The 23,626-nt window shown below is 40.6% G+C and overlaps 2 protein-coding genes across 3 annotated transcripts; one reads left to right on the top strand and one right to left on the bottom strand.

Annotated features, from left to right (window-relative positions):
- Positions 1-248: 248 nt before the first annotated feature.
- Positions 249-3,727, bottom strand: arv1 (ARV1 homolog, fatty acid homeostasis modulator). Its single transcript, XM_063901488.1, has 5 exons — positions 3,582-3,727; positions 3,254-3,373; positions 2,737-2,890; positions 2,192-2,416; positions 249-1,492 (listed from the first exon to the last, which is right to left on the bottom strand). Exons 1-5 carry the CDS (start codon positions 3,675-3,677, stop codon positions 1,365-1,367), a joined length of 723 nt encoding a protein of 240 aa, XP_063757558.1. The 5' UTR covers positions 3,678-3,727; the 3' UTR covers positions 249-1,364.
- A 722-nt stretch (positions 3,728-4,449) lies between these two features.
- ttc13 (tetratricopeptide repeat domain 13) lies at positions 4,450-23,618 on the top strand. Of its 2 annotated transcripts, none has more exons than XM_063902143.1 (23): positions 4,450-4,630; positions 6,019-6,113; positions 7,510-7,585; positions 7,663-7,733; positions 7,875-7,940; positions 8,660-8,752; positions 10,010-10,126; positions 10,205-10,315; positions 12,966-13,048; positions 13,190-13,331; positions 14,055-14,229; positions 14,368-14,524; positions 14,878-15,008; positions 15,095-15,227; positions 16,034-16,126; positions 16,327-16,410; positions 16,721-16,805; positions 16,988-17,094; positions 17,521-17,656; positions 18,050-18,129; positions 18,262-18,340; positions 20,162-20,241; positions 20,343-23,618. In XM_063902143.1, the coding sequence occupies exons 1-23, from the start codon at positions 4,465-4,467 to the stop codon at positions 20,455-20,457; spliced, it is 2,475 nt and encodes an 824-aa protein (XP_063758213.1). In that variant the 5' UTR covers positions 4,450-4,464; the 3' UTR covers positions 20,458-23,618. The 2 variants fall into 2 exon arrangements, with proteins under 2 accessions (XP_063758213.1, XP_063758212.1); XM_063902142.1 differs by having other exon boundaries at positions 16,985-17,094.
- Positions 23,619-23,626: the final 8 nt, after the last annotated feature.

Here is a 23,626-nt window from a genome sequence, read left to right as displayed (position 1 = left end):
GTAAGGCTAAAACACTTTCAATTGATAGAACTTTATGATAAATATGTGAAAAGTTGATGCTTAACTCAACAGTTCTCATACTATAGCCCTTAAAACATTACATTTCCATCACATTATCTGAGAGATTATCATTAGATCTCATGAGGCCTCTGTCAGCAGATGGTTTTGTTCAGAGAGAGTTCAGCCTCGCCTCTCGTCTCGTGTCCGGCTCTGCAGCAGCTCATAACAAACCAGACTCCTGCAAAGACTCCTGGGGGCCGGTTCTGTCTTTATTACTATACAAAAGTGCAGTTGATGAATTCCCCTCATTCCACAGTCTGCTCGGGACGTTTGTTTTAGTGACTTACTCTGTTTACACACACATTCCAGGGAAAGTAAGTGAAGATTTCATTAAGTTTATCCACATCAACCTACAGCGCCTCACACCCGGGGACCTTACACTGCTCCGTGCACATATTTATCACAACTGTATTCAATATGTATTACTCTAAACTCATCTGCACTTCATTTGGGATGCAGTCTGCACATTTTTTCTGTGTCTAATCTAAGAAGGCTGGTCCCGGTTATTGGCATATCATATAATGTACGTTAGCACCTTATTCCAACATTTGGATTCAAGACGAGTAAGGAGTGTTTTTGTTGTCACTTGTGTTGATAATCAGGTGAAACTTTGCCCTTTTTCATAAAAATATTATTATTCATTAGTGTGCATACCACTGCTTAGTTTTAGTACATGTACAACAATTACTTTGTTCATGGGAAATGTCAAACAAGCCTCATCTTTCAGCTTCCAACCTCTCAAATGTAAATGTAAATTACATATTTTGGGGTCAGGCAAAACAAGCAAAGTGAAGCCATCACTTTGGGCTCTGTAAGGCATTTTTCACTCCCTAAAAAATACAGTATATATAAGCTTTCATCATTGCAATAAGTCAATCCTGGCTGCTTTATTTTTCAAATGAATGTTCCCCCATTTATTCTGTTGTTTCTGTATGTGTATCAGCATTTCACCAATGAACCAAAGGATGTAAGGAGTGTAGTCTCTGTGCTGTCAAAACAGGGAAGTACTTATTGTCAAAAATATGACAGGAATCTTTGTCCACTTTAAAACCATGATAAAAAAAACAACCAGATGACCATTGCCACCTCCTAAATAATTCTCCAAAATGAAGACATATGATATCTCTATATAGAGCGCAGAATAAATGTCATATGAATGTCGCTTCTGCTGCTCTCTGACTCAGACTGAGAACTGGATAAGAGCAGCAAAAACATTTCTTCTCCCACCTCATGTGTAGAGGGCACAGTTTGGCATCACTCGTCCATCCCTGAGATATCTGACATTTCTCTCAGTCTGACGACATTCAATCAAAAGTCAACATGTCCTGGCCGCTCCACAGAAGACTCTCACAGGCCTGAGACGCGCAGGTCTCTGTCAGCAGACCCACACACACCGCCAACAGAGACAACCGTCTGCTGCTGTTCAGGATCACTGCAGAGGAGAACAAGGGAGAGCAGAAGGAGAAAAATGTAAAAAAAGATTCTGTCTGGGGGTCTTTGTCGTGAAAGCACCAGGAGCAGGGGGGGATGTTTCATACAAAGTTGGAGGTAGTTGCCACCTGCTGGTGCTTTAAAATGTTTTGAAGAATTATATATCTGAAGTATAAGGTTCAAGTATTGGAAAAAGTAATTATTCAGATTAAAAATGACTTCTAATTTCTATAAACATCCTGTTATATTTTGATCAGCATCTATTCTTAAAAATAAACATGTATTCCACTTTAAGGTCAAAATCTGGCTTAAAGTTTAGCTTACAGCCTACTGATTTTTTAGGAAGGCACAGGAAAAACATCTATGCATGACCACTTACATACTATTGGTACTACATACTAAAATGTATGCAAAGTTATTAATCATATTATTTTAAAAGCTCCTATTTCAAAGTTCATATTCAAACAAAGACACCTACAGCAGTCACTGAGAGACTGTAGATTATCCAGAGTTAAGGGAACATTTTAAAATAATTATATTATATTTTAAATTCTCTGAGCCACACAAACTAAATGCCAGTTCTGTCCACTGTATCAAAGTGGAGACATCTAAAAAATGCTTATCTCAAAACCCGAGCAAGTGACCGCAGCACTGTCCGCCTGTCTAGATAACACCAGGAGGGTGAGGGATGTTCTCGTACCTCTGATAGCCTGCGAGTTAGAGGTGAGCACGAACATCTTGATGAGGCCCAGGCAGAGCGGGGAGTAGTCGTGCTCCCAGATGACGGCGGGGATGAGGAGGACCTTCCCGTAGCAGGACAGCAGCAGAGCCTGGAGCAGCAGGCTGAAGTCGAGGGTCTTCCCCTGCAGACCACCCACCACCACCCAGAGGAAGCACAGCACGCCGCCGCAGAACGCTGCCAGCTCTGCGCCACGAACACACACAGATACATTTAATGATAAGTTTGTCCAAAAGGCTTTGACGGAAGTGTAGTATCGGCAAGATGTAGCCTGATTCAGAAAATTGATAAAAGTGATAAAGTTATTCATGAAGCAAAGTGTTAATGATTCTGTGCTTCCAGCAACTCAAATATGAAGATTTGCAGCTATTCTCTGTGTTATATATAAGGGAAATAAATACCCTGAGATTAATCAATATATAGTCTAAATGCAGTCACACTCCCGGGTGAACATAGCCAGTAACAGAGTAACAGATGTGTATGTAGCTTTGGTTCTATCATCTTACCGAGGGCGGCCAATCCAAACATGCCGTAGAACTCCCATTCCTTGGTGTACCTGATGATGTCAGCGGGGTCGCTGCTCTGCTCGGTGCCGTGGAGTTGAGACCACCTGAGGTACGCCTCACACAGCAGGCAGAACACACACAACTTCCAGTGGATCTGGAGGAGATGTACACCCACACCCACACACACACACACACACACACATACACACACACACACACACACACACACACACACATGAAGTACCTGAACACCAGTGGTACTCAGATCCTTTAATAAAGTAAAAGTTATGTAAATAAATATAGCAAAACCTTCAAAAACAAAGCATGGAGAAAGCAATGTATGCTGTATAATATATACTGTTTCTCTGTAAGTGAACACTACTTTTAATAAGCTCTGTGTCACATAACAGTCATGTTGTTAACACAGAGCATGCACACATCCTAAAACTGTTGATACACAGAATAGTTATATCGATTTATTATTGTTTGTGAACATGTGAATGGAAATTAGACCTACATTCAGACTTGTGTTGAACAAAATGTGTCTAAAAGCCTGCGTCTTGCACAAAATGGCATCAATCAGGATGATAACTGGGTCATATTCAATGTATTTGTCCACTGGCTTCTGGCACGACTCCTGCAAACACAAACAATTGTATTTAAAATGTTGCTGTTTTAGAATTCCACGATGATATGAGGCATAGTAATCTGAAAAGTTATGATCAAACATATCTATATATACATATAGAGATATATTTAAGCTGTAACATCTTATAGCATGTAGCATTTCATTCATAAACAGTGACAAAAACACTCTAATTTAGGGATTTAGAAAATTAACGTACACATATTGTTATCTTCAGGATCCCGTTGCTGTAATCCCGGTGTAACTCTGGTGCTTTTTCGTTACATTCAACACATCTAAAGCTATCTTTCCCCATTCTTCTAAACTGATAACTTTACTACACAACACAGCTAGCATGTTGGTGAATCAAAGCGGAAGTACGGTGTTCCAAACAGTTCCGCCTTCAAAATAAAAGCGCTAATAGTGAGCAGTTTGACAATATATTTATTTGTTTGTTTTCTCGTACATTTTTTACTGTTTATTTACTGTTATTTCAAACTATTTCTACTGCAGTGAAGGATCTAAATGAACATTTTTACACTTAAACATTCATTGAAAGTCTCTATTGTATTGATGGTAGATAATGGTGTGTTGTGACACCAGACTCTAATAAGACAAAACAAATGAGTAGTTAATTTAAAGTTATTTTTTTGTATTCCCCCGCAATTAATTGTAGTTATTACCTTCATTTATTTATTTTATGTTAAAAAAAACCCGTTTTATTGCTTTGTATGTCTTTCTCTGAAGTGAACTTTTTTGTATACACAATATATGATGTTCATATTTGTTCTTGAATAAAAAATTATAAAAAATCAATAAAGATATCTGTCAAAATCTGGAAAATTGTGGAGATATTAAAACTAAACGTAGTGCAATTTGATTTTACTTTGAAAATGTGTTCGTTTTGTCCGGCTTGCTTGACTGCATTACATCGACCGGTTTGACAGCCGCATAGTATGCTGGGAATTGTAGTTTAATCATCATCTCCAGCTGCAGTGTTCTTCTTCTTCTTCTCTCGCGCGTGAGGGGGGCGTGTCCCTCTGGTTCGGATCGAACTGCCGCAGCTTCCGCTCTCTCTGCTCGCGTCACACATGTAGCACAACATGGCCCCTGCCAGCCGGGCTGTTGTGGTAGCGCTCTCTTTGCTCTACCTGAGCCGGGAAATTCTCTCCTCCGAGTATTTCTCCACTCTCACCCTGTTCAACAATGAGCTCCACAAGCAGGGATGCAGCTCGCTGTCGGAGTGGGAAGAGTACGCGGCTGACTGCGGTAATAAAGTCTCTTTTTCGGCTGTTACCCTGCCACGTCCTTCCCTCTGTTTCAACTGTCACTGTGGAAGTAGCCTAACCGTTTGTAAGCTAACAGATGAGTTGATAACAACAAGCGGTGACAGTCCACAGGAGATAACTGAGATAAGCTCTGGCTCTTACGACCGTAGAGGTTAAATGGGATTTGAAATGGTGACAAATTAATTATCATTAGCATAGGAGTGAGCGCATGTCTGTGTATAGAACAGTAAGTTAAGTGAACCAAAGAGTCCATTCACAAAATGATTTTTTTAGGCTCACCCTCAAAGGTCAACACCAAACTCCATTTAGAAAATATACAATTTTGGTGTTGCCTTGCTCCAGAGAACGTAAAGAGCATAACATAAACATTTTTGAGGAGGCAATAAGCTTGTGCTGGATTCTGCTATAGCCCCCAGATATATAGTTGAATTTAAAAGAAGCTTTGTACTGTTTTACTCCCTGCAAACTGCATAGTACATGTGTGAGGTGTGCATACTGCAGGTAGCTTAACTGCAAATGATACTGCAGAGTTGTAGTGCAATTATTTATCAAATCATTCACATAGAGGTGACAGGTAGTACAGTCTGGGACATGGCACTGCATTTTTGTGGTTGATGACAAAAATAAACGACAGGTGAACTGGTTGTACAAGTTGACATTGTGCTGAGACTTATGCTGTTTGGCTGAATCCACGTGTGTGCGGAGCTGAAGAGCATAGACTTGATACATGCATTTTAAGCTTTTTTAAAATGTGTTTACTGCCTCCGAGGCAAAGCACATGCTTGGTTTATTTATTATTATAATTAAAGTTAGGCTTTTTTGCATTAATGCAATGAAAACGCAACAAATTAATCCCTGTCCATGCTTCAAACTTTTCATTTTTACCACACATTCATAACATAACCCAGACATAGTGACACAGTGATCACTTTGATAATTGATTACATTTTACCCCTAAAATTTGCACAAACCTTAATTTGGAAAAAGTTTTGGCAAAATGCACGTGCTTTGCATTCAATTTACTTCTTATTCTCTTTTTAAACCTTAATTGCAATTTTAACTTCCCAATATTTGAATGGAACCGGGTGTGTTTCTCTCTCTAAAGAATGATCAAAATATATATTTTTAAAGCTTAAACTACGCAGTTAAAAGCGGCCAAAGACTTCCAACACTGTTAGAATTAATGAGCAATAAATAACTAATTGCTTTCCATTCTCGAGAGCTTTGTGGAGCCATTCAGACTGCAATGCTGACGTGCCTCTATAAGTGGGGTCAGGTCTGCTTGTGGCACTTCCTCTTTGACAAACGGTGATGTTTTAAATGTGACTCGACCCCTTTATAAATGCTCAGCATGTTTCTCTTTTTCAGAGTCCTCTATTTTACAGTTGGAAGACCCAGACTGTGAGGAGGGAAGCAACCCACCCTGCGAGTCTGTCTTCTCGCTTAACGCAGAGAAGATCCTGGTAAGATCTCTCTCACACACACACACACACACACACACACACACACACCCTAATCTGATGAAGTCTTTACGTGTTTGCTTTAGGGGAAAAAAATAGGTTTTTGAGTCAAGCATAAACAGCTTTGTTTTATTATAACAGCCCTGCACTACGGCTACATTTCTGTGTTACAAGCTCTCCAGTCTTTCATCTAGAAAGAAACCCTGCTGTACATTATGGATTGATTTAATCTTATTTATTAATGAACCAGTACGCTCTGCTCATGTTTCAGTTTGATGCGCATTATTGGTTTGATGCTTTTACTCTTTGATCCCAGGATGCATGACTGTTTTGCCTCAAAGAATCTCTTTATTTCTGAGGATGCACAACACGTTTGCTGCGTGCATATCAAACAGCTTAATAGCCATGCTTTTTACCATGTCTGTTGCACTTCTAACAACACCCAATAATGATTACAAAACATAAAGATGTATTGACCGCACCTTGCCTCTGGAGGTGAAATGATTTAGCTAGTGTTGTGAGCCGCTTCCCCACAAAAGTGTGAAAAACCTGAAATGTTGACACCTTAACCATCAAGGAAATATCTGCCATGCAAGTGAGAAATAGGAGAAAAACACCTCCTGCTTTTTACCAGTTTGTGATTTTGATGATGTTGCTACTGTTCCTTTATCCGATGCTATAAATGTGGCAAGTGTTTGTCCTGTCATCTGTCTTGCTGCAGTTTTTGAAAACCCAAAATGCCGCCTACAGCAACATTTGCATCATGCTGTCAGGTTTGCATCCTGTAATGGTGTATGTCATGCTGCCGTTCTCCCTTTGGGATCACACAGTGATACGATGTGGCACTGTGAGAGGGAGAATGACAGCATAGCTTTATACAGAGTATTTATTGCTTGGCTTTAGTAAACATCCTTTGCAATGGAAGGATTTCATTCTCTGGGGGTTGATTTTTAAGAATAACCTTGATCATGTTGCACTATATCTTCACGTTGATTCAAACCCTTTTTAACTCACCTCAAAATTTCTTTGAAAAATGTAGTAATTTCAGTATGTTTGGTAGCAAAGTGTCACTACTTGTTTCCAGAGGGATGGATGGATGGAGGGAGGGATGGATATGTCTGACTAAAAATGTACACAAAATATAAAGCAGGATATTATATATACATTAGGTGCATAAGGTATAGAATATAAATGTACAATGTGAGGAACAGAAAGCATGTTTTCGCCCCCCCCCCCCGATAACCTTCTTGTTAATCTGAATTTCTTCCACATTTTGTTGATTTGTTTTTGGCTTCACACAGGAAGCTCTATTTCTATTTGCATGCCGGTGCTGCATCTTCATAATTGTCAGTTTTTTTCACCCCTACATGTTTTTTTTTCTTGTCTCCACCTCTCACAGAACCAGGCCAAGTTGTTTATAGAGCAGAAAAAAATCCCCTTCCCTGTAGAAAACCACAACACAAACGAAGAACTTGGTAAGATTGCATGTTTTTCTAAAAACAAAGCATTTATTTGGCTAAGTTATTCATCGTAATTTGTTCTGTCGTTGCAGCTATAGGCTACGTTCTGATAGGCAATGGTCTGTATGATGAAGCCATCAAACACTTCTCGCTCTTATTACAGGTGTGTTTGCATGCTTCAACTAGGCCGCACTTGTGCTATTTTGTCAACCCCTACATCCCTTCAACCTCGAGTACAACTTCCCCTCTCTGTGTTGCGTTTTTACAACATGTTTTTGACTTGACGTTTTATCTTTGATTTTAGGGCGACCCAGAGCTGGTCAGTGCCATCTATGGGAGGGGGATAGCTTACGGGAAGAAAAGCTTACAGGTGAGTGTTTGATTAAAGTTTTTTTAAAACAATGGTGTTGTTTTTTACAATTGACTAAATTTAAAGAGGGCATATTATACTAATTTCCCACTAAATGTTTACCTCTCCTGGACATGTCTCCATGCTTTAATATTCAAAAAGCTCTTTGTGTTTCTCAGACTGCCTGTGCTGCAGCCCCTCTTTTCACCCTCTGTCTGAAACCAGAGCCCAGTCTGCTCTGATTGGTTAGCTGGCCGGCTCTGTTGTGATTGGTCAACTGCTTAGAGATGTCCCGCCCCTTATGATAAGAAGGGATTATATCCAAAATGATATGGATGGAAAAATGTGTTTGATTTTTTATGAGAAAGACAGACAGTAGCAGTAGCTGTCAGCGGTCTTCAGATTATTCAGGTAATTCCATTTCTGCTCTCTTTTTAATTGACTTCCTTTATTTGCAATACATGGTGAGCCTGCTGAAGAATAAAACCTTAGTTACACCCTTAAACTCAAACTTCCCTTGTCTCAAGATTAGGCATTGTTGTCGCATCATGCATTTTGATGACAGCAGCACTCCGGTATGTGCAGGATGAATACAAATTCAAGAGTGACCTCCAGTTAAAACACTGGACAGCAGTCTTTATCTTTCTCAGTCGTTTGTGGCTCTGCTCCTGGTTTTGTTCACCATATAAAGGTTTATGTCAACAAAATGTAAACGCCTCCTCTGCCTCTCTCCATGCCAGGACATAAAGAATGCTGACCTGGCCTTGTTCGAGCTCAACAGAGTCATCACCCTCGAGCCTAACTGGCCAGAGGTCTACGAGCAGCGAGCAGAGGTGAGGTTAACAGAGAGAGCAAATCCTTCATATGGTTTGGTCTCTAAACCTCTGTTCTTAAATGTGATTTTAATTTGCATAAAACACTTCCAAACTAAAAATGTATATCATGTATCTGATCCCACTGATCATTTATCACCACTATATCTGATCATTTTATGTTTAGATGTCCGCCAGCGAATCATAACTGGTGTCTTGATGGCGTCATTCTCACAGTCCATCTCTGGTGCAGAGAGAAGCTGTACTGTGGAAAATATACAGTATGCTCACTATACATTAAGACTGTGAAAGAAACATTAGCAGGAAGTACACAAAGCCAGAGATGGTGTGAGATGTAAAAAAAAGAAGCCTATTTTTAAGTTCACAACACTCGAAAAGAAGGGGAATTTATCAGTGTTGATTTTTACGTAAAAAGACTTGTTCCTTACAAATGTAAGACTAGTTGTTTTCTGCCGGTCATATCAGACATGCAAAAACTCTGAGTTTCTACTTTGAACACTCACACCTCAAGGTTTCACTCTGAGGCTTTTCCTTATGAGCTGTTTCCTCTTTGAAAACCACTTGAAAAACATCTCTGGTGAAATCAATCTAACATGCAAGAAAGCACTTACACAACCCTGTCTCCCCCCCCCCCCAACAGAGAGTCACTTTATGTCGCTTCATTAAGTCTTTAAGAACTTTTCAACAACACTGTGCAGCCCGAAGACCCTGTTCAGAACTTCAGGAGATGTTCGTTTAGTCATATTCTTCAACATCCTACCTGTCATTTAAAACATGTTCTGTCTTATTCAGCTGTTCCTCAGTAGCCAGTTGCCCATAAGTGTACTTTATTTAAAACAAGAAGTATCTATGAGCACAATGTGATAGACTTCCTCAATCGTGTGAACATTCTGCACTCTGAGTTGCAAAATGGGACATGGATTCGCCTCGGCAGAGTATTTTTCTGATCTAATTCACCTTGTCAACTAAATGTGACAGGTGTGATTTGCAGAGGATCATCTTCTTCTTTCCGCTGATATTATCAAACCAGCTTTTGCTAATAGTGGAAGCACATTAATAGCTAACAAAGGCAACACTTCCTGAAAACCCTGCCGTCATTATTTTGTTTATTTGTCTGCCTAGTAACTGGTGAAGTAATTTTAGGAAAGCCATTGTCCTTGTTAGATAAGCAACAGGATTTCTGCGAGAGTTATATGAAAATATATTGTCTCTTTTTGAGTGTATGCTTTCTATTTTACATCTGCATGTCATGTTTAGATCCTGTCTCCTTTGGGTCGTATCAGCGAGGCTCTGGGCGATCTGACCAAAGCCATCCAGCTGCAGCCCTCCGCCCGTCTCTATCGACACAGAGGAACACTGCTCTTCATTTCAGAGGTCTGATTATCACACGTTCTGCATATGAACATGCATGTCCTCCTTCTTCCATATGCTGACCCTGTGCTTTCTCACCAGGACTATGTGGCAGCTATGGAAGACTTCCAGCAGTCTTTAGAGCTGAAGAAGAATCAGCCCATCGCCATGCTGTATAAAGGCCTCACCTTCTTCCACAGAGGCATGCTCAAGGTACGTTTATTTCAAAGCAAAAACCTAGGAATTACGTTTTGTTTTCGTCATTATTAAGAAAAAACGATGCAAATCAGGCTTTAAAAATAGCATTCATAGCACAAACATCCCGTCTAAGATTCGTTTTGCCTTACTTAGAGGGACAGTTGGGCAAAATCGGCACGCTGTCAACTACTGCACACTTAACGTGCCTAAAGGTAAACTGCTCTAGCTAGGGACCCCTCACTGAAAGAAATATAACATCGGTGGGTGCTTAAGAGCACATCTTTTAGAAAATGAGCTTGTTTTATGGTGGGAATTGATCAAAACAAGCTGCCTTACTGATAATGTGATTACTATTCAATCCTTACATTTTAATCACCTACGAGCAGCTGCAAGTTAAACCAAGTAGACAGCTCGGGGAGACATTTTGAGACTGGGTTTTCTTGATTTTTAGAAGTTAAGCCTTAGTTTTTGTAGGTTACAAGATAAGAGGGTTTGAGCACACCTCTCAGTAGCGAGAGGTGACCTTTCTGGATCAATACAGCTGTCTGAATCTGAGAGAAAGCTGTGTTTCACACCCGTTTCCTTTGTCTGTTTGTTGTGGAGGCGCTCTGTTATGTCATAAGAAACCTCAAAGACCTTCAGGGTGTTATAAACTGATGACAAAAGCAGAGGGCTCCCTGAGGGCCAGGCAGGCCTGATGCATAGCTGACTTCCCGTCTCAGCTGACCCTTACATTCATTATGTTGTACAATTCTCATAGAAAATACACACCAAGAATAGTCCCAAACCACCGTACGTACACACACTAGAGTTGCTTGATTCTGGCTTTATAAAACAACGTAAAAAGGTTTTCCTAACTCTTAATTTTGTTGTTATTTTGTAAGTCTGTTTAGACCTCGATCACAGCACACTCAGAGTTCCTCACACTTTGATTAATAGATGTCCGATTAAGTACAGTTGTTTAATCTGTCGGGTTTCTGCTGCAAAACTTTCTGCAAAGCTGCATCAGTAGCTCTGTTTCATTTAGTCACATGTGTGTGGTTTTCTTTTGGTGGTGCTTATCATCTCTGCTAACCCACTGCTAACCAATATCCTGGGGGAAGCCCTGTGCAGCGGCTACCGACAGCCATCAGTTTGAGCAATACTGAGAATAGAGCCAGTAGAACATTTGATTATCAGAACCAGTCACTCTCCTCATAAAGAGCAGTATAGTGATGTAACTCTTATCTGCTTTGCATCTCTTCATGCTTTTAATCAGCGGAAACTGTGACAGGCCTTACTGTATGTGAAAGAGGGAAGGGTTGTCTGCCAACCCAGTAGCTGGCCTCTTCCCTGTTCCAGCCATAAGAGCTGAGACCAGTGGAGGAAGATAACTCCATTTACTCGTGTTATATACTCAAATACAACTTTGGGGGTCCTTGTTTTTTACTCGGAACATTTCCATTGTACCTATAATCCAGGCCCTAAATGTACTATCCAGCTTCAATTACTCAGTACTTTTTTTTCGTCATGGAAGTGAAAGTCAACTTTTTGATCAATCTTTCAGTTTGTGTGTACAGACAAAAATACTGTTTCCTACAATCCCGAGGATTAAAAATAAAATGTGTATATATATTTTAAAAAACACCACAGTAAATTTAAACAGAAATAACAGTCACTTCAAAACGGATGAAAATATTACATTAAAAAAATGAGTGCAAAAGAGTGTCCACAGCAGCGTAGAGAGTGTCTGGTGCTGGATGTGTGTGTGGGGTGTTAAAGTCCAGGTCCAATGGGGGCAGCGGGGGAGAGGTGGGAGATAGGGGAGAGAGTGGAGCCTCCCGATAGCCAGCCTCTAAATGTGTCAGATGTTTTCATTTAGACATCTGTTAAAGTCAAATGATCCACGGTTTTTAGAAAAGTCCAAAATAAATAAACATATTTTTAAAGAAATGTATTTGTCGTCTTCGACCTTCCCAAAAAATAGTCTCAAGTCCTCCCTGATTTATCTTGGGAGCATCCCCAAATGTCTTTTAGATATGTGTTTTTGATACTTTCAGTACATTAAGAAAAGATAAGAAGTACTTTATTGATCCCAATTGGGGAAGCGTTTGCGTTGCCGCGGCGTAAAAAGACAAGGCGTTGTGACAACAGATAAACAATTCAAAATGTAAACATCTCAATAGAAAAAAGTATAAAATATACATGTTGAAATAAGAAATGTACAGCAAACTAAATATAAAGCAGGATATTTTATATATACATTGAGTGTGTAAGGAATTGAATATACATGTGAAATGTACAGTGTGAGTTTAACTGTACTTTTCCCTGGGTAGGATTTTAATACATCACTTTTTACTCATAGTGGAGTACTTTTACATTTGTGAATTGGTATTTTGTAATTACGTATAAGATCTTACTCCTTGCAAGGATTACGTAGTGGAATTGTATTGTATTTACACTTTACAAAACAGTCTTTTATGCATCTACACGAAAAGAGTTTGCAGAACGGCGCTTATGAGTTCCACTGTGACGACATCTGTACTGTAAACTAAAACTGTGTCAACACGATCCGGTTATATCTGATATAAGGTCTGCCGCGTATAACATTTTGGGTCCGTTCTCACGCTCCCCTGCAGTGTCCTGTGTTGTCACTGAAGGGTTGTTGTGTTGTGTCTATCCTCAGGAAGCCATCGAGACGTTCAAAGAGGCGCTGAAACTAAAGGCCGACTTCATAGATGCTTATAAGAGCCTCGGACAGGCTTACAGGTACAGCGGCTGTCCTATACCCTGCTCACAAACACACGTCCCTTTCTGCACTGAAGGAGCTGAGATTACCCACCTCTCCCCTCTGCTTTGCTAACAGCATGTGCATGTTGCTCTCTCGGTTTCTCTCCTGCCTCCCTGCAGAGAGCTGGGTGACTTTGAGTCGGCGATGGAGAGCTTCCAGAAAGCCCTCATGTTGAACCAGAACCACATCCAGTCTCTGCAGCTGCGGGGCATGATGCTGTACCACCACGGCTCGCTGCAGGAGGCCATCGGCAACTTTAAGGTGTCGGGGGGGGATACACTGTGGAATAATATAGCTAGGCTTTATCATTTTACACAATCCTGTCTGATACATTTTTTGGGCCTAGTACTAATTTAAACTGCAGATTTAAAGGTATCATTTGTAACTTTTCCGTGTAAAAACCAAAACCTGTGTTTTACATCTGGTTGAGTTGTTTCCACACATTTTCAGCCTAGAAAAATGAGTAATTGTAATTGAGTTCAAGGCCTGTTGCATTTTGTCGCCTATAATGGCAAAGTTTCGTCATCATTTAATCCACATTTTCACAATGATCTTTGTTGTTTTTACTTTTATATTTTAACTGGTTGAAGGATTTCATCATCAGACATGTTTTATTGTAAGTGATCATAGAAACAAGCTGAGAAAATGTAAGGAGCAGTTTGGATCACAACCTGTTAGAAGTAGACGGAGAAACACAAATCTTTATTTTGTGTTTTTGCCGATTTTTTAAATACCTGGCACGTTGTTTTCGAGAGGATGAGACATCTGCTAAATATTCTGCTTCCAGTAACAAGCTTCCTAGATGATGAACAATAAAGTAATGCTAACGAGGTAGAGGACAACTGCAATGGGGGTGAAAACAACAACTCCCATGATACCACACTTGGAGCTTCTTTTATACCTTGGGTTACTTAAAAACACAAACAATTGTAACTCTTCTTACCTTTCTTCTACTCTTGATCTCTTTGAATGTCTCCCCTGCAGAGGTGTCTTCAGCTGGAGCCGTACAACGAGGTGTGTCAGTACATGAAGGGGTTAAGCCACGTGGCGATGGGTCAGTTCTACGAGGGCATCAAGGCTCAGACTAAAGTCATGCTGAATGACCCTCTGCTGGGACAGAAGGCCAGCTCTGAATACCTCAAAGTGAAATACCTCCGAGGTCAGTGTCCATGCATGCACACACATTACCTTAATTAGTCCTATAACTAGAAACCTCCATTTCTACACTAAACCAGTTCATTTGAAATGATATCTTGCATCCTCTCCCTGCTTTTCCCCCTCTTTATTTTCCCACCAGAGTACTCTCGCTACCTGCACTCCCACCTCGACATCCCAGTAGCGGAGTACAACGTGGACCAGGACTTACCGGGAAACTTTAAGAACCACTGGGCCAAGAACCTGCCGTTTTTAATAGAAGACTATGAAGAACAGCCCGGCCTGCAGCCACACATCAAGTAGGTTTGAGGGCTCCTTTACAGCTGATATGATGCTCAAATATTGCTCTGAGATCACAAAAACTCCAGTTAATGCTTAGGATATTAGTGAAATGCAATATAATAAGGTGCTTTATTTGTAGAGCAATTAAAGGGGTTTCAAACAGAAATAATAACAGATAACATTTATACATTTTCATCTCAGAAGTCAGGATCCATCACCACACAAGTTTTCTGCCACTAGATTAAAATGTTTGACTCTGTTTTGCAATCACATCTGAAAAGGTTGGCAAGTAGCAACAGAACAGTCCTGGATTAAAGGAGCGCACCGTCATAAAAGCTCTGATGAAGTTCCTCCTGTGTGTGTTCTGCAGAGACGTGCTGCCTCAGAACTTCGACAGCTACAGCAGTGAAGTTCAGAAGCTGATCTGCACCGCCGACCACCTGGGGGCACTGATGCAATACGACACACCTGGTTTCCTTCCCAACAGGAGAATACACAGAGGTACGACTGATGAACGCTGCAGCTCAGACAGACACTTGAAGTTTTAACAAAGGCAGTAAACAATAAGGATGTTTGTGCCGTTTCAGCCATGGGTTTAGCCACTCTGGAGGTGATGCAGGCCATGCATCGGACTTGGAGCAACTCCAAAGTGAGAGTCAACGGCAAAACGAGGCAAATGCAGTGGAGAGACATGTTCGACATAGCTGTGAAATGGAGGAGGTGAGAACTGATGATCTGTGTTGTTATAAACACTGTTGAACTACATCACTTCACACTATGATTTATTGACTGAAAATTGTGTGAATGTCTTTTTACTAGAGGAGAAAACAATGATTAACACACCTATAAATGTTCTATATTCCAAGAGAATGAAATGCAGGTCGGGAGCAACTGTGGAGTCATATTCATGTCCAGAAAACTCATCCTAAAACACACAGGATTAAAGGGATGAGAAGACAGATGTTGATACATGATAGCCACCAATTAACCCTCTTACATAGCATAGTCAATTCTAGAATGAAGCTCATACCCAGCTCTGTGTTCATGTGGTGGCGGTGGTGGCAAAGTCCATAGGGGCTTGGCCTGGGAACTGGAAGGTCACCGGTTCAAGTCCCCGAAAGACCTAGTGCCACCGTGGTGTCCCTGAGCAAGACACTGGTTACCTACACTGCTCCCCGGGCGCCGTACATAATGGCAGCCCACTGCTCCTAACACTAGGATGGGTCAAATGCAGAGACCGCATTTCGTTGTCCTAGTACTTGTACTCTGTGCAATGACAATAAAGTTGAATCATCTTCTTCTTCATCTTCATGTGGTGTTTAGAAAAGTGATTTACAGATTAGAGGACTGAAAAGCCGGTAAATAATAAACATTTATATTTCCATGCCTTGTGTCACGGTTTACTTATAGCATCAACTTTGACAAGCCAAATACAGATATGCATTCTCTCTGTCTTTCAACCGGAGAGTCTTCTGTCCTCAGCTCTGTGTTAACGGACTAACCATCTTTCCCTCTTCTGCTCGTAGGATTGCAGATCCAGACCAGCCCGTCCTGTGGTTAGACCAGATGCCTGCCAGGAGTCTCAGTCGAGGATTTAACAATCACATCAACCTCATCAGGTAACAGCTTTCCCCCGGAGACAGAAGCTCTCTAAAGTCTCTCGAGTGACTTGACTTTCCACATTCAGCTTTGTATCGGTAAAACTGTTATGGAAATTCTTGGTAATACGACGCTGTTTGTTCCGTACAGTAGCCTTGACTCTGAGGGCTGTCTTCTTCACACATTCATTGTATTTTTTTTGTTCCTCTTCTTCCCTCAGGGGACAGATTATCAACATCAGATACCTAGCGTACTTTGACAACATCCTCGACTTCATCAAAGACAGAATACTGGTGTATCATGGGTAAATTACACCAAAACCAAAACACTTTTCATAAACCATTATCATGTATTCTGTACTGCCTCTGTTGCAGCTTTGCTTTCGTTGGAAAACTGAAATAAAAAGCTACAAAAGACTAGCTTTAGCATGTCCACAAGATGTATGGTATTATGTTTCCTATGCTCTCACAAAGCAGAATAATGAAACGATTATTTCCTCCAGGCTTTATTTATTTAGCATGAGAGTTTTCTAATGTACAAATATAAATGAACATGTTTCCTAACTTGTGTTTCTTGCTGCTCCTTCACCGACTTCCTCCTGTTTTGCGTCTCAGGGCGTACAACCCCAGAGGACTCTTAGAGGTGCGGCAGGCTCTTGAAAATGTGAATAAAGTAGAAGATCTGCTTCCTATAATGAAGGTAAGGACGAAAAGCGGGAACATTAGTTCAGAGGAAAGCGAACGGAAGACGTGCTCATGGATTAAAATAATAATATAGGGCTCAGATAGAAATAAAAAGAGGACCTTGAGTTAAGCTGTTTTACGTCTTCAGCAGTGAAAACCTCGGATGTTTTTGTGTGTGTGTTTTATTTCCTGAAGCAGTTCAATAGTAAAACCAGAGATGGCTTCACGGTCAACTCCAAGGTGCCGAGCATGAAGGATCTTGGGAAAGAGTTTGACGGTTTTACCATCACCATCACTGGAGACAGGTACGAGGAAATGACCGCCACTGTGTTTGACCTGTACAGAACAGAACCGGAGGATGAAACCCTCTTTATTTGTCACATGCATGCACACAGCAGAGCACACACAGTGAAATTAGTCCTCTGCATTTAACCCATCCTAGTACTAGGAGCAGTGGGCAGCTATCGTGCAGCGCCCGGGGAGCAATGGGGAGGGGGGATTGGAGGTGTCCGGTGCCTTGCTCAAGGGCACCACAGCAGGGCCTAGGAGGTGAACTGGGACCTTTCCAAGTAGCAGTCCACTTTCCATATTTCAAGTCTGTTCGGGGACTTGAACCGGCGACCCTACGATTCCCAGTCCAAGCCCCTACTGACTGAGCCACTGCTGGACTCTGTAAGGACAGAAGTAACTGATTCATACTCTGATGGTTGAACTGGTTCCTGTGTTTTCAGGGTGGGCAACATGTTGTTTTCAGTCGAGACGCAGACGACAGAAGAGCGCACGCAGCAGTACCAGTCAGAGATCGAGTCCATCTACAAAGACCTCACCGCTAAAGGGAAGGCCTTAATGCTGTCCACTGAGCTCGGGGTAAGATTCACCTCTGCTGGCAACTACAGCTTCTTTGTTTTTCATACAGAAAGCAGAATACAGATCACATCTCCTCTAGAGAATATCCTTTGTGAATGGATCAATTACAGGATGTCTATGGCTTCAGCAGCTAGAGGGAATTCAGACTTGAGAGAAATACTATCGAACACCTTTTGACTTGATAAAAAGTCAGTTCAACTTAGGCTCAACTCCTCTCATTGTTCAGCTTTCCGTTACTCGATCCAGACTGACAGCTGTGTAGACAATATCTGTATTATTGTAACAGCTGAAACAGATACCTGGAACAATATGAGAGACAGTCCCCAGTGAAGACAGTTTTAAAATGAAGGATGTGTCTGTAAAGTCTTGCTCTGTCGCCTGTCTGTCTTCCAGGATGCAGATGCCGTGTGCAACCTGATCCTCTCCCTGGTTTATTACTTCTGCAACCTCATGCCCCTCTCCAGAGGATCCAGGTTAGTGTTTCCTAACTTTACACTTGGTTTTGAAACTTTTGAGGAAACCTTTCATACTTTTACCACGCTACAGAGCAGTCCAGTTTATAATGCAAGTGTGTGAGAGTGTTTCTCTGATGATCTTCTCCTCAGTGTGGTGGCGTACTCCGTGGTGATGGGGGCTCTGATGGCCAGCGGGAAAGAGGTGATCGGCAGGATCCCGAAAGGAAAGGTAAACATAAACAGATATACACCTCGGCTCTGAGTATGCCAGACCTTATAACATGTCAGATAGATGTTAGGTAGAGGTGAAGAAACGGATGTCTCCCTTGCATTTATCATGATCACTGTAACACTTTGCACGTTTCATTTCTGCACTTTAACTACAAAACATTGAGATGATTTGACTCTGTTCCAGGGATTATAGTCATGGGTCCATAACACACTTTGCCCCAGCAGAAGAGTTAAGCATAATAAGAACACTTGTATGACAACAGTAATTATTGCAGCACCCGTCTACCTTTGACATCCAACTGCGTCATTGAATATTCAGCTTTACTTAAAGGTCGTGAGATTGGGAAAAGGAATAAAGTTAAAGTCTGAATATAATGTCTGCCAGAAGATTTTCTCTTTGGTATCACTTTCACTTTTAGCTCACCAAGGTTTCCTCTATCTGTGATATTGCCCTCTCTCACACAGCAGGCGCTACATCTCCCTACAGCTCTTAAAACAATAATCAACTTTACGCCAAATGCAGTGACAGTCAGCAATTTGTGAAGCTGAAAAGACATATAAGACAGTACTAGAAGAAGAGTTAAGGATCAGTAACTCTTTCTTTCTTATTGTCTCCGAATAAAAGAGTCTGTTGTTGGTCACAGAGCTCGACTGAAACTCTGACTTGTGTTTCACCCGCCAAGCAGACACATTGTTCCTGAAACAGGACAGTAAAGAGTTACTGATCTTGCTCAGGTGCCAGGAAGCTTATTGTTTGTCCTCACAAGGTCCAGGCTTGTCTTAGCTTGACTAAAGATGTCTGGTGATTTGTGTGTCTCTCAAATTAATGAAATAAAACCTGAGAACCTTTTTTTAGTAGACAGATTAGTCTGGTTGCCAGCATAATGAACCCGGAGATGTTGAGTTCCCCTAAGTTGTATGTTAGTAATGTATAGTACGGGCCCCCGGCACATACAAACTGCCACATGCTAACTTATGGCAATTAGTAAAATTAGTATAAGCCTACTGTAGGTGAACAATAGTTAAAAAATGCTTGGCTGATTTGGACACTTTTGGAGGTTATTGAGGAAGCTGAATCCATTTTCAGGATCAAAGATGGCAGTTTTAACCAGAAAGCAGCGATGGGCTGATTTTGCGTACCATGAGTAATGTTGCGACCATTGGATATACTGTAGAGAGCACAAGAAGGCAATGATTACCTCTACTGTGGACAATTTCTCTTCAAATAAATTGGCAATCTGTTCGGTCCAACTGATCCAGAGTCCTGTAAATCTTCAAAATCGACCCAAAATGAATCAAAATTGCCCACCGAGACTACAAATATTACCCTTTTCTGGTTTCATCCAGAAATGGACTACACTGTATTGCCAGAGCAGTAGATTAAGAGAGGTTCTTTAAAAGTGTTTTTATTGATTGTGTAGAGGCTTTAAGAGGTAACGAACAGCAGATTTGTATTCCTATGAAGATTCAAGCTGCAATTCTGTCAAAATGTAGGTTTGGCTCGCAACAACGAATTTCTGGCAAGTGTATTTCTGATTTGGATCAGAGGACTGCGAGATAAGATGTTACCTCTCCCTGCTCCCTTTCGATCGTGAAATAAGTAAATGCATGTCGTTGGGTGTAATTGTAAATCTTTTTTGCAGTGCACAAGTTAAACAATAATGAAAGGATTCCAAAAGCACCATTTTTTGTCGTGCAGAACATTTGCTTAGTCTGAAAAGATGTCAACACAAAGACACAACATGTCTTATCAAATGTTTATAAGACATGCACCCCCAGTGTGTGTATCCTCTTAATTGTGTGTTACACATTCTCTCAGCTGGTGGATTTTGAAGCCATGACCACACCCAGTCCAGACAGCTTCAGTAAAACAGCGAAGAACTGGATGAACCTCAAAAGGTAACGAGACCGAACCTTTCCTTTTTTTGTAATCAAGGTTTCAAGGTTTTATTGGTCACTCTTCAGTGCAGTGCATTCATATCTGTTGTCTCCCTGAACAGTTTACCGGGCTGGTACCAGAGTCTTCCGTCTGTAGCAGAGACGTTCCCGTCCAGCAGAACGATGATAGAGGTTCTCAACACGGACTCCTCCTCACACTGTCCCAAGAAGTCCTAACAAAACTTCCAACAGGAGTCTGAATAACAGAGCTGCTGCACTGAGCAGAATAAAGGGCCGCCTCCTTCTGCATCCCAAACTCAACTCAACCCCAAAAGCACCCGAGCTCTAACGGTCGTTCCCTACATTTTAAATTCATACTGTTAGTCGACACATTTTGGAAGCAGGTCTATTGGCCTTGGCTAGAAACTAAGGGAGTAAAAAATGCAATGAATGTGTTTTTTAAAGACTTTTCCTCTGAGGAAACATCCTCTTATTTAGATTCACGCTCTAAACTCGTGCATAGTTGAGCATTCATCCAGCACGTACACACTCGATGTTGTCACAAAATCCGAACATAATTTGGCTCGCAGGACTAGTTAAATAAACACTGACTCTACTTTAGCAAACAACAAACACAGCAACCTTTGTTCCGTTACTTGTGTCAACGTGATATCCGATACACTTTCTCCCTCTTAGCTGCAGTGCTATTCATCATTCTGCATTGGTAAGAGTTGCAGAGTTTTAGAGACTGTTCACCATAGAGATGCCTGCCTTCTTTTTAATGTAAAACTTCAACATGGCACTTTGTTCGTTGAGCTCAATGTGTCCAAAGATGTTGAAGAAACTCAAGAGGAATGACCTTCCAGTGACCTTGTTGTCAGCCGTTTCATGGAGGAACGGTTTTCTTTCTACCGGACTATGACCCGCTGAGGTTTCTCTCATGTTTGTCACTTTGAGTGCCATTTAGGTCCAATATGTTCTAGACAAGGCAGACGTCTCTATGATTAGTATCTCTAACATTTGGGGAAGCACCCATAATACAATCGAGATTGCGTAACAGGTAAGAGTAGAAATATTTGTTTTGGCATTTTTGGTTGAGCTGTATGTCATGTTTACTCAGTTTAATTTTGCTTCAGACTTTAGTTCAGGTACAAAAACACAATGAAATCTTCAGTCCCAATATTTACACACTCCAGCTGTTTTGGGGAAGGTGTCACAGTTTGGGATGCAGAACGGATTCTGTCCCCCCCGCACTGTTGCTCTGCTTTATAGGCCTTCGCACTGACACACACAAAACACACAGTCCTCCATAACAGCACTGGATTGGATTTAAACCTAAGACTCATTTTTAATTTGGCCCCTAAAAGTGATTTTCTTATAAACATTTAAGTTTGTTTGGCCTTTTAAAACCCATGTTCTTAACCACTACTACACACACACACACACACACACACACACACAGTCCAGCCTATCAGCAGAGAAAGAGTTTTGGGATCTACGGGAAAGAAATGATGAAACAAAAACCTTCAGGGCTATTGAATTCCACTCTGGATACTTGAAGCAGTCTCTCTTTTTTATTTTGGGTTTTCGTGACAGGAAGTGTCGCATATGTCTTATCGGGGTATTGAACCCCGCTTTCCTTTAGCAAGAACAATAAAAGGGGTTAGTGTTAAGAGGGGTTGGCTGCTGAACGACTATGAGAGCAACAGTCAGAGGATTTCAGATCATTTTCAGGGAATGATTTCTTTCAAAAAGCAAAAGAAATGCTGTTTCTCTGAGTTTTATGTCATTTTAAATTGAATTATTTGAGTTTATGGAAAAAGACACTTGAATAACGACTATGGGAAATTGTTCTTTGTATTTTAAATATTTTGTGAAATGTTCTTCAATACTTTCCTTTACATTTACAATTTGACACAGCAGAGAAATGGAAGAAAACACCATTTAATGAATGTCAAAATAAATAATTCTTAACTTATTTTAATATTCAACAGAGGCTTGTTGTGTTCACATCCATTGATGTAATTTTACAAATATATAACACTGATAATACAAAAGATTTTTGAGATTGGAACAAAAAAAAAATACGAAAACCACAAAATAAAAGAGAAAGGATTTTCAAAATAAAAGAAATACCTTTTAAAATTCAACAAAATTTGACTTGGATTAAATAATTATGTTATTAAATATAAATGTATGAATCTAAAAAGACAAAAACACAAACCTATAATAAGCAGCAAAAGCAGCCATTATTTGGGGGGATATTTAATGGAATAATTAATAATAATCGATTAGTTTTATGTCTTTTTAGCTTTAGGTTATTTTATAGTAGTCTCATTTGAAAAGCAGTATATCTCCATTTTAAAAGTAAAATATGTAAACAAATCAAAATATGAGCAACTTGGAAAGTGTCCTGAATATTCTCTGACTCCTCTGAATGTTGGGCCTCGTAGAGGATTAATTAAAGATGGCGGTAAAAGCACATCACACACTGTCATCGTCTTTGCTATTATTCCTTTAGCTTGAATTGGATGCCATCTGTGTCTCTCGCATCTCCGGATTTCCTTTGGACCTCCACGGATGAAATGTGCTGTGACAAGCTGTCCTTTAAGAGGATCACTTTGGGGAAAAAGAGCTTAAAAAAAACCCTCCAAAAGAGGGGGAAATCTGGCCAGAATAAAGTGGATTAACAGGTCTGGGAAATCTTCAAAAACACATTTAATTGGTTGATAAATACCAAATATTTACCGCTGTTTGGGATTCTCTTTAGTGAGACTTTATGAGATTAATTCTGGCTTTACAAATTAGAAACCTGATGCTGTTTTTTTTGGGGGGGGGTTTATTTGAGATAAAATGAGGAAATAAGTGTATTACTATGAATGGGATCTGATGTTTACAACCTTATGAAACAAACATACTTGAGTGATATTGAGGCTACACGATCAATGTCAGTTTAAGCACAAGGAGGAAAAGAGCTCAGCAGGAAGTTCACCCAAAGTATTCCGTTTTTGGAACAAATCTCAACACATTTTCCATCTCTTTTTTCACAGCTTTGTTGATTTAAAGGCCTTTACTGCTAGTTTTTCTACTGAAAGTCATCTCAACGCAGCAGGACTTCTTAACTGAACGGCAGCTTTCCTCAAATTTAGCATTTTATTAGATCCACAAAGAACAAACTCATGTTTGATGGCATATCTAATTTATTTCCAGCTCACAGTCTGCTTCCTTTTTTATATCAATGATTGTGCTGACTGCTCGTCTTCTTTATCTTTGCACTGCGACCCGGTCACTCAGTGCTATGGTGCGCTCTTAAAACTTGAAGGAGGGATTTTATATTGGATTTCCTTGAGTGGGTGAATGAATGTTCAGCAGTCAATAAAACTGATTGATAATGTGAACAGGCTCT

The sequence above is a fragment of the Eleginops maclovinus genome, chromosome 15, assembly GCF_036324505.1.
Source record: "Eleginops maclovinus isolate JMC-PN-2008 ecotype Puerto Natales chromosome 15, JC_Emac_rtc_rv5, whole genome shotgun sequence".
NCBI classification, from domain to species: Eukaryota; Metazoa; Chordata; class Actinopteri; order Perciformes; family Eleginopidae; genus Eleginops; species Eleginops maclovinus.
This window is presented reverse-complemented; position numbering and strand designations above follow the sequence as displayed.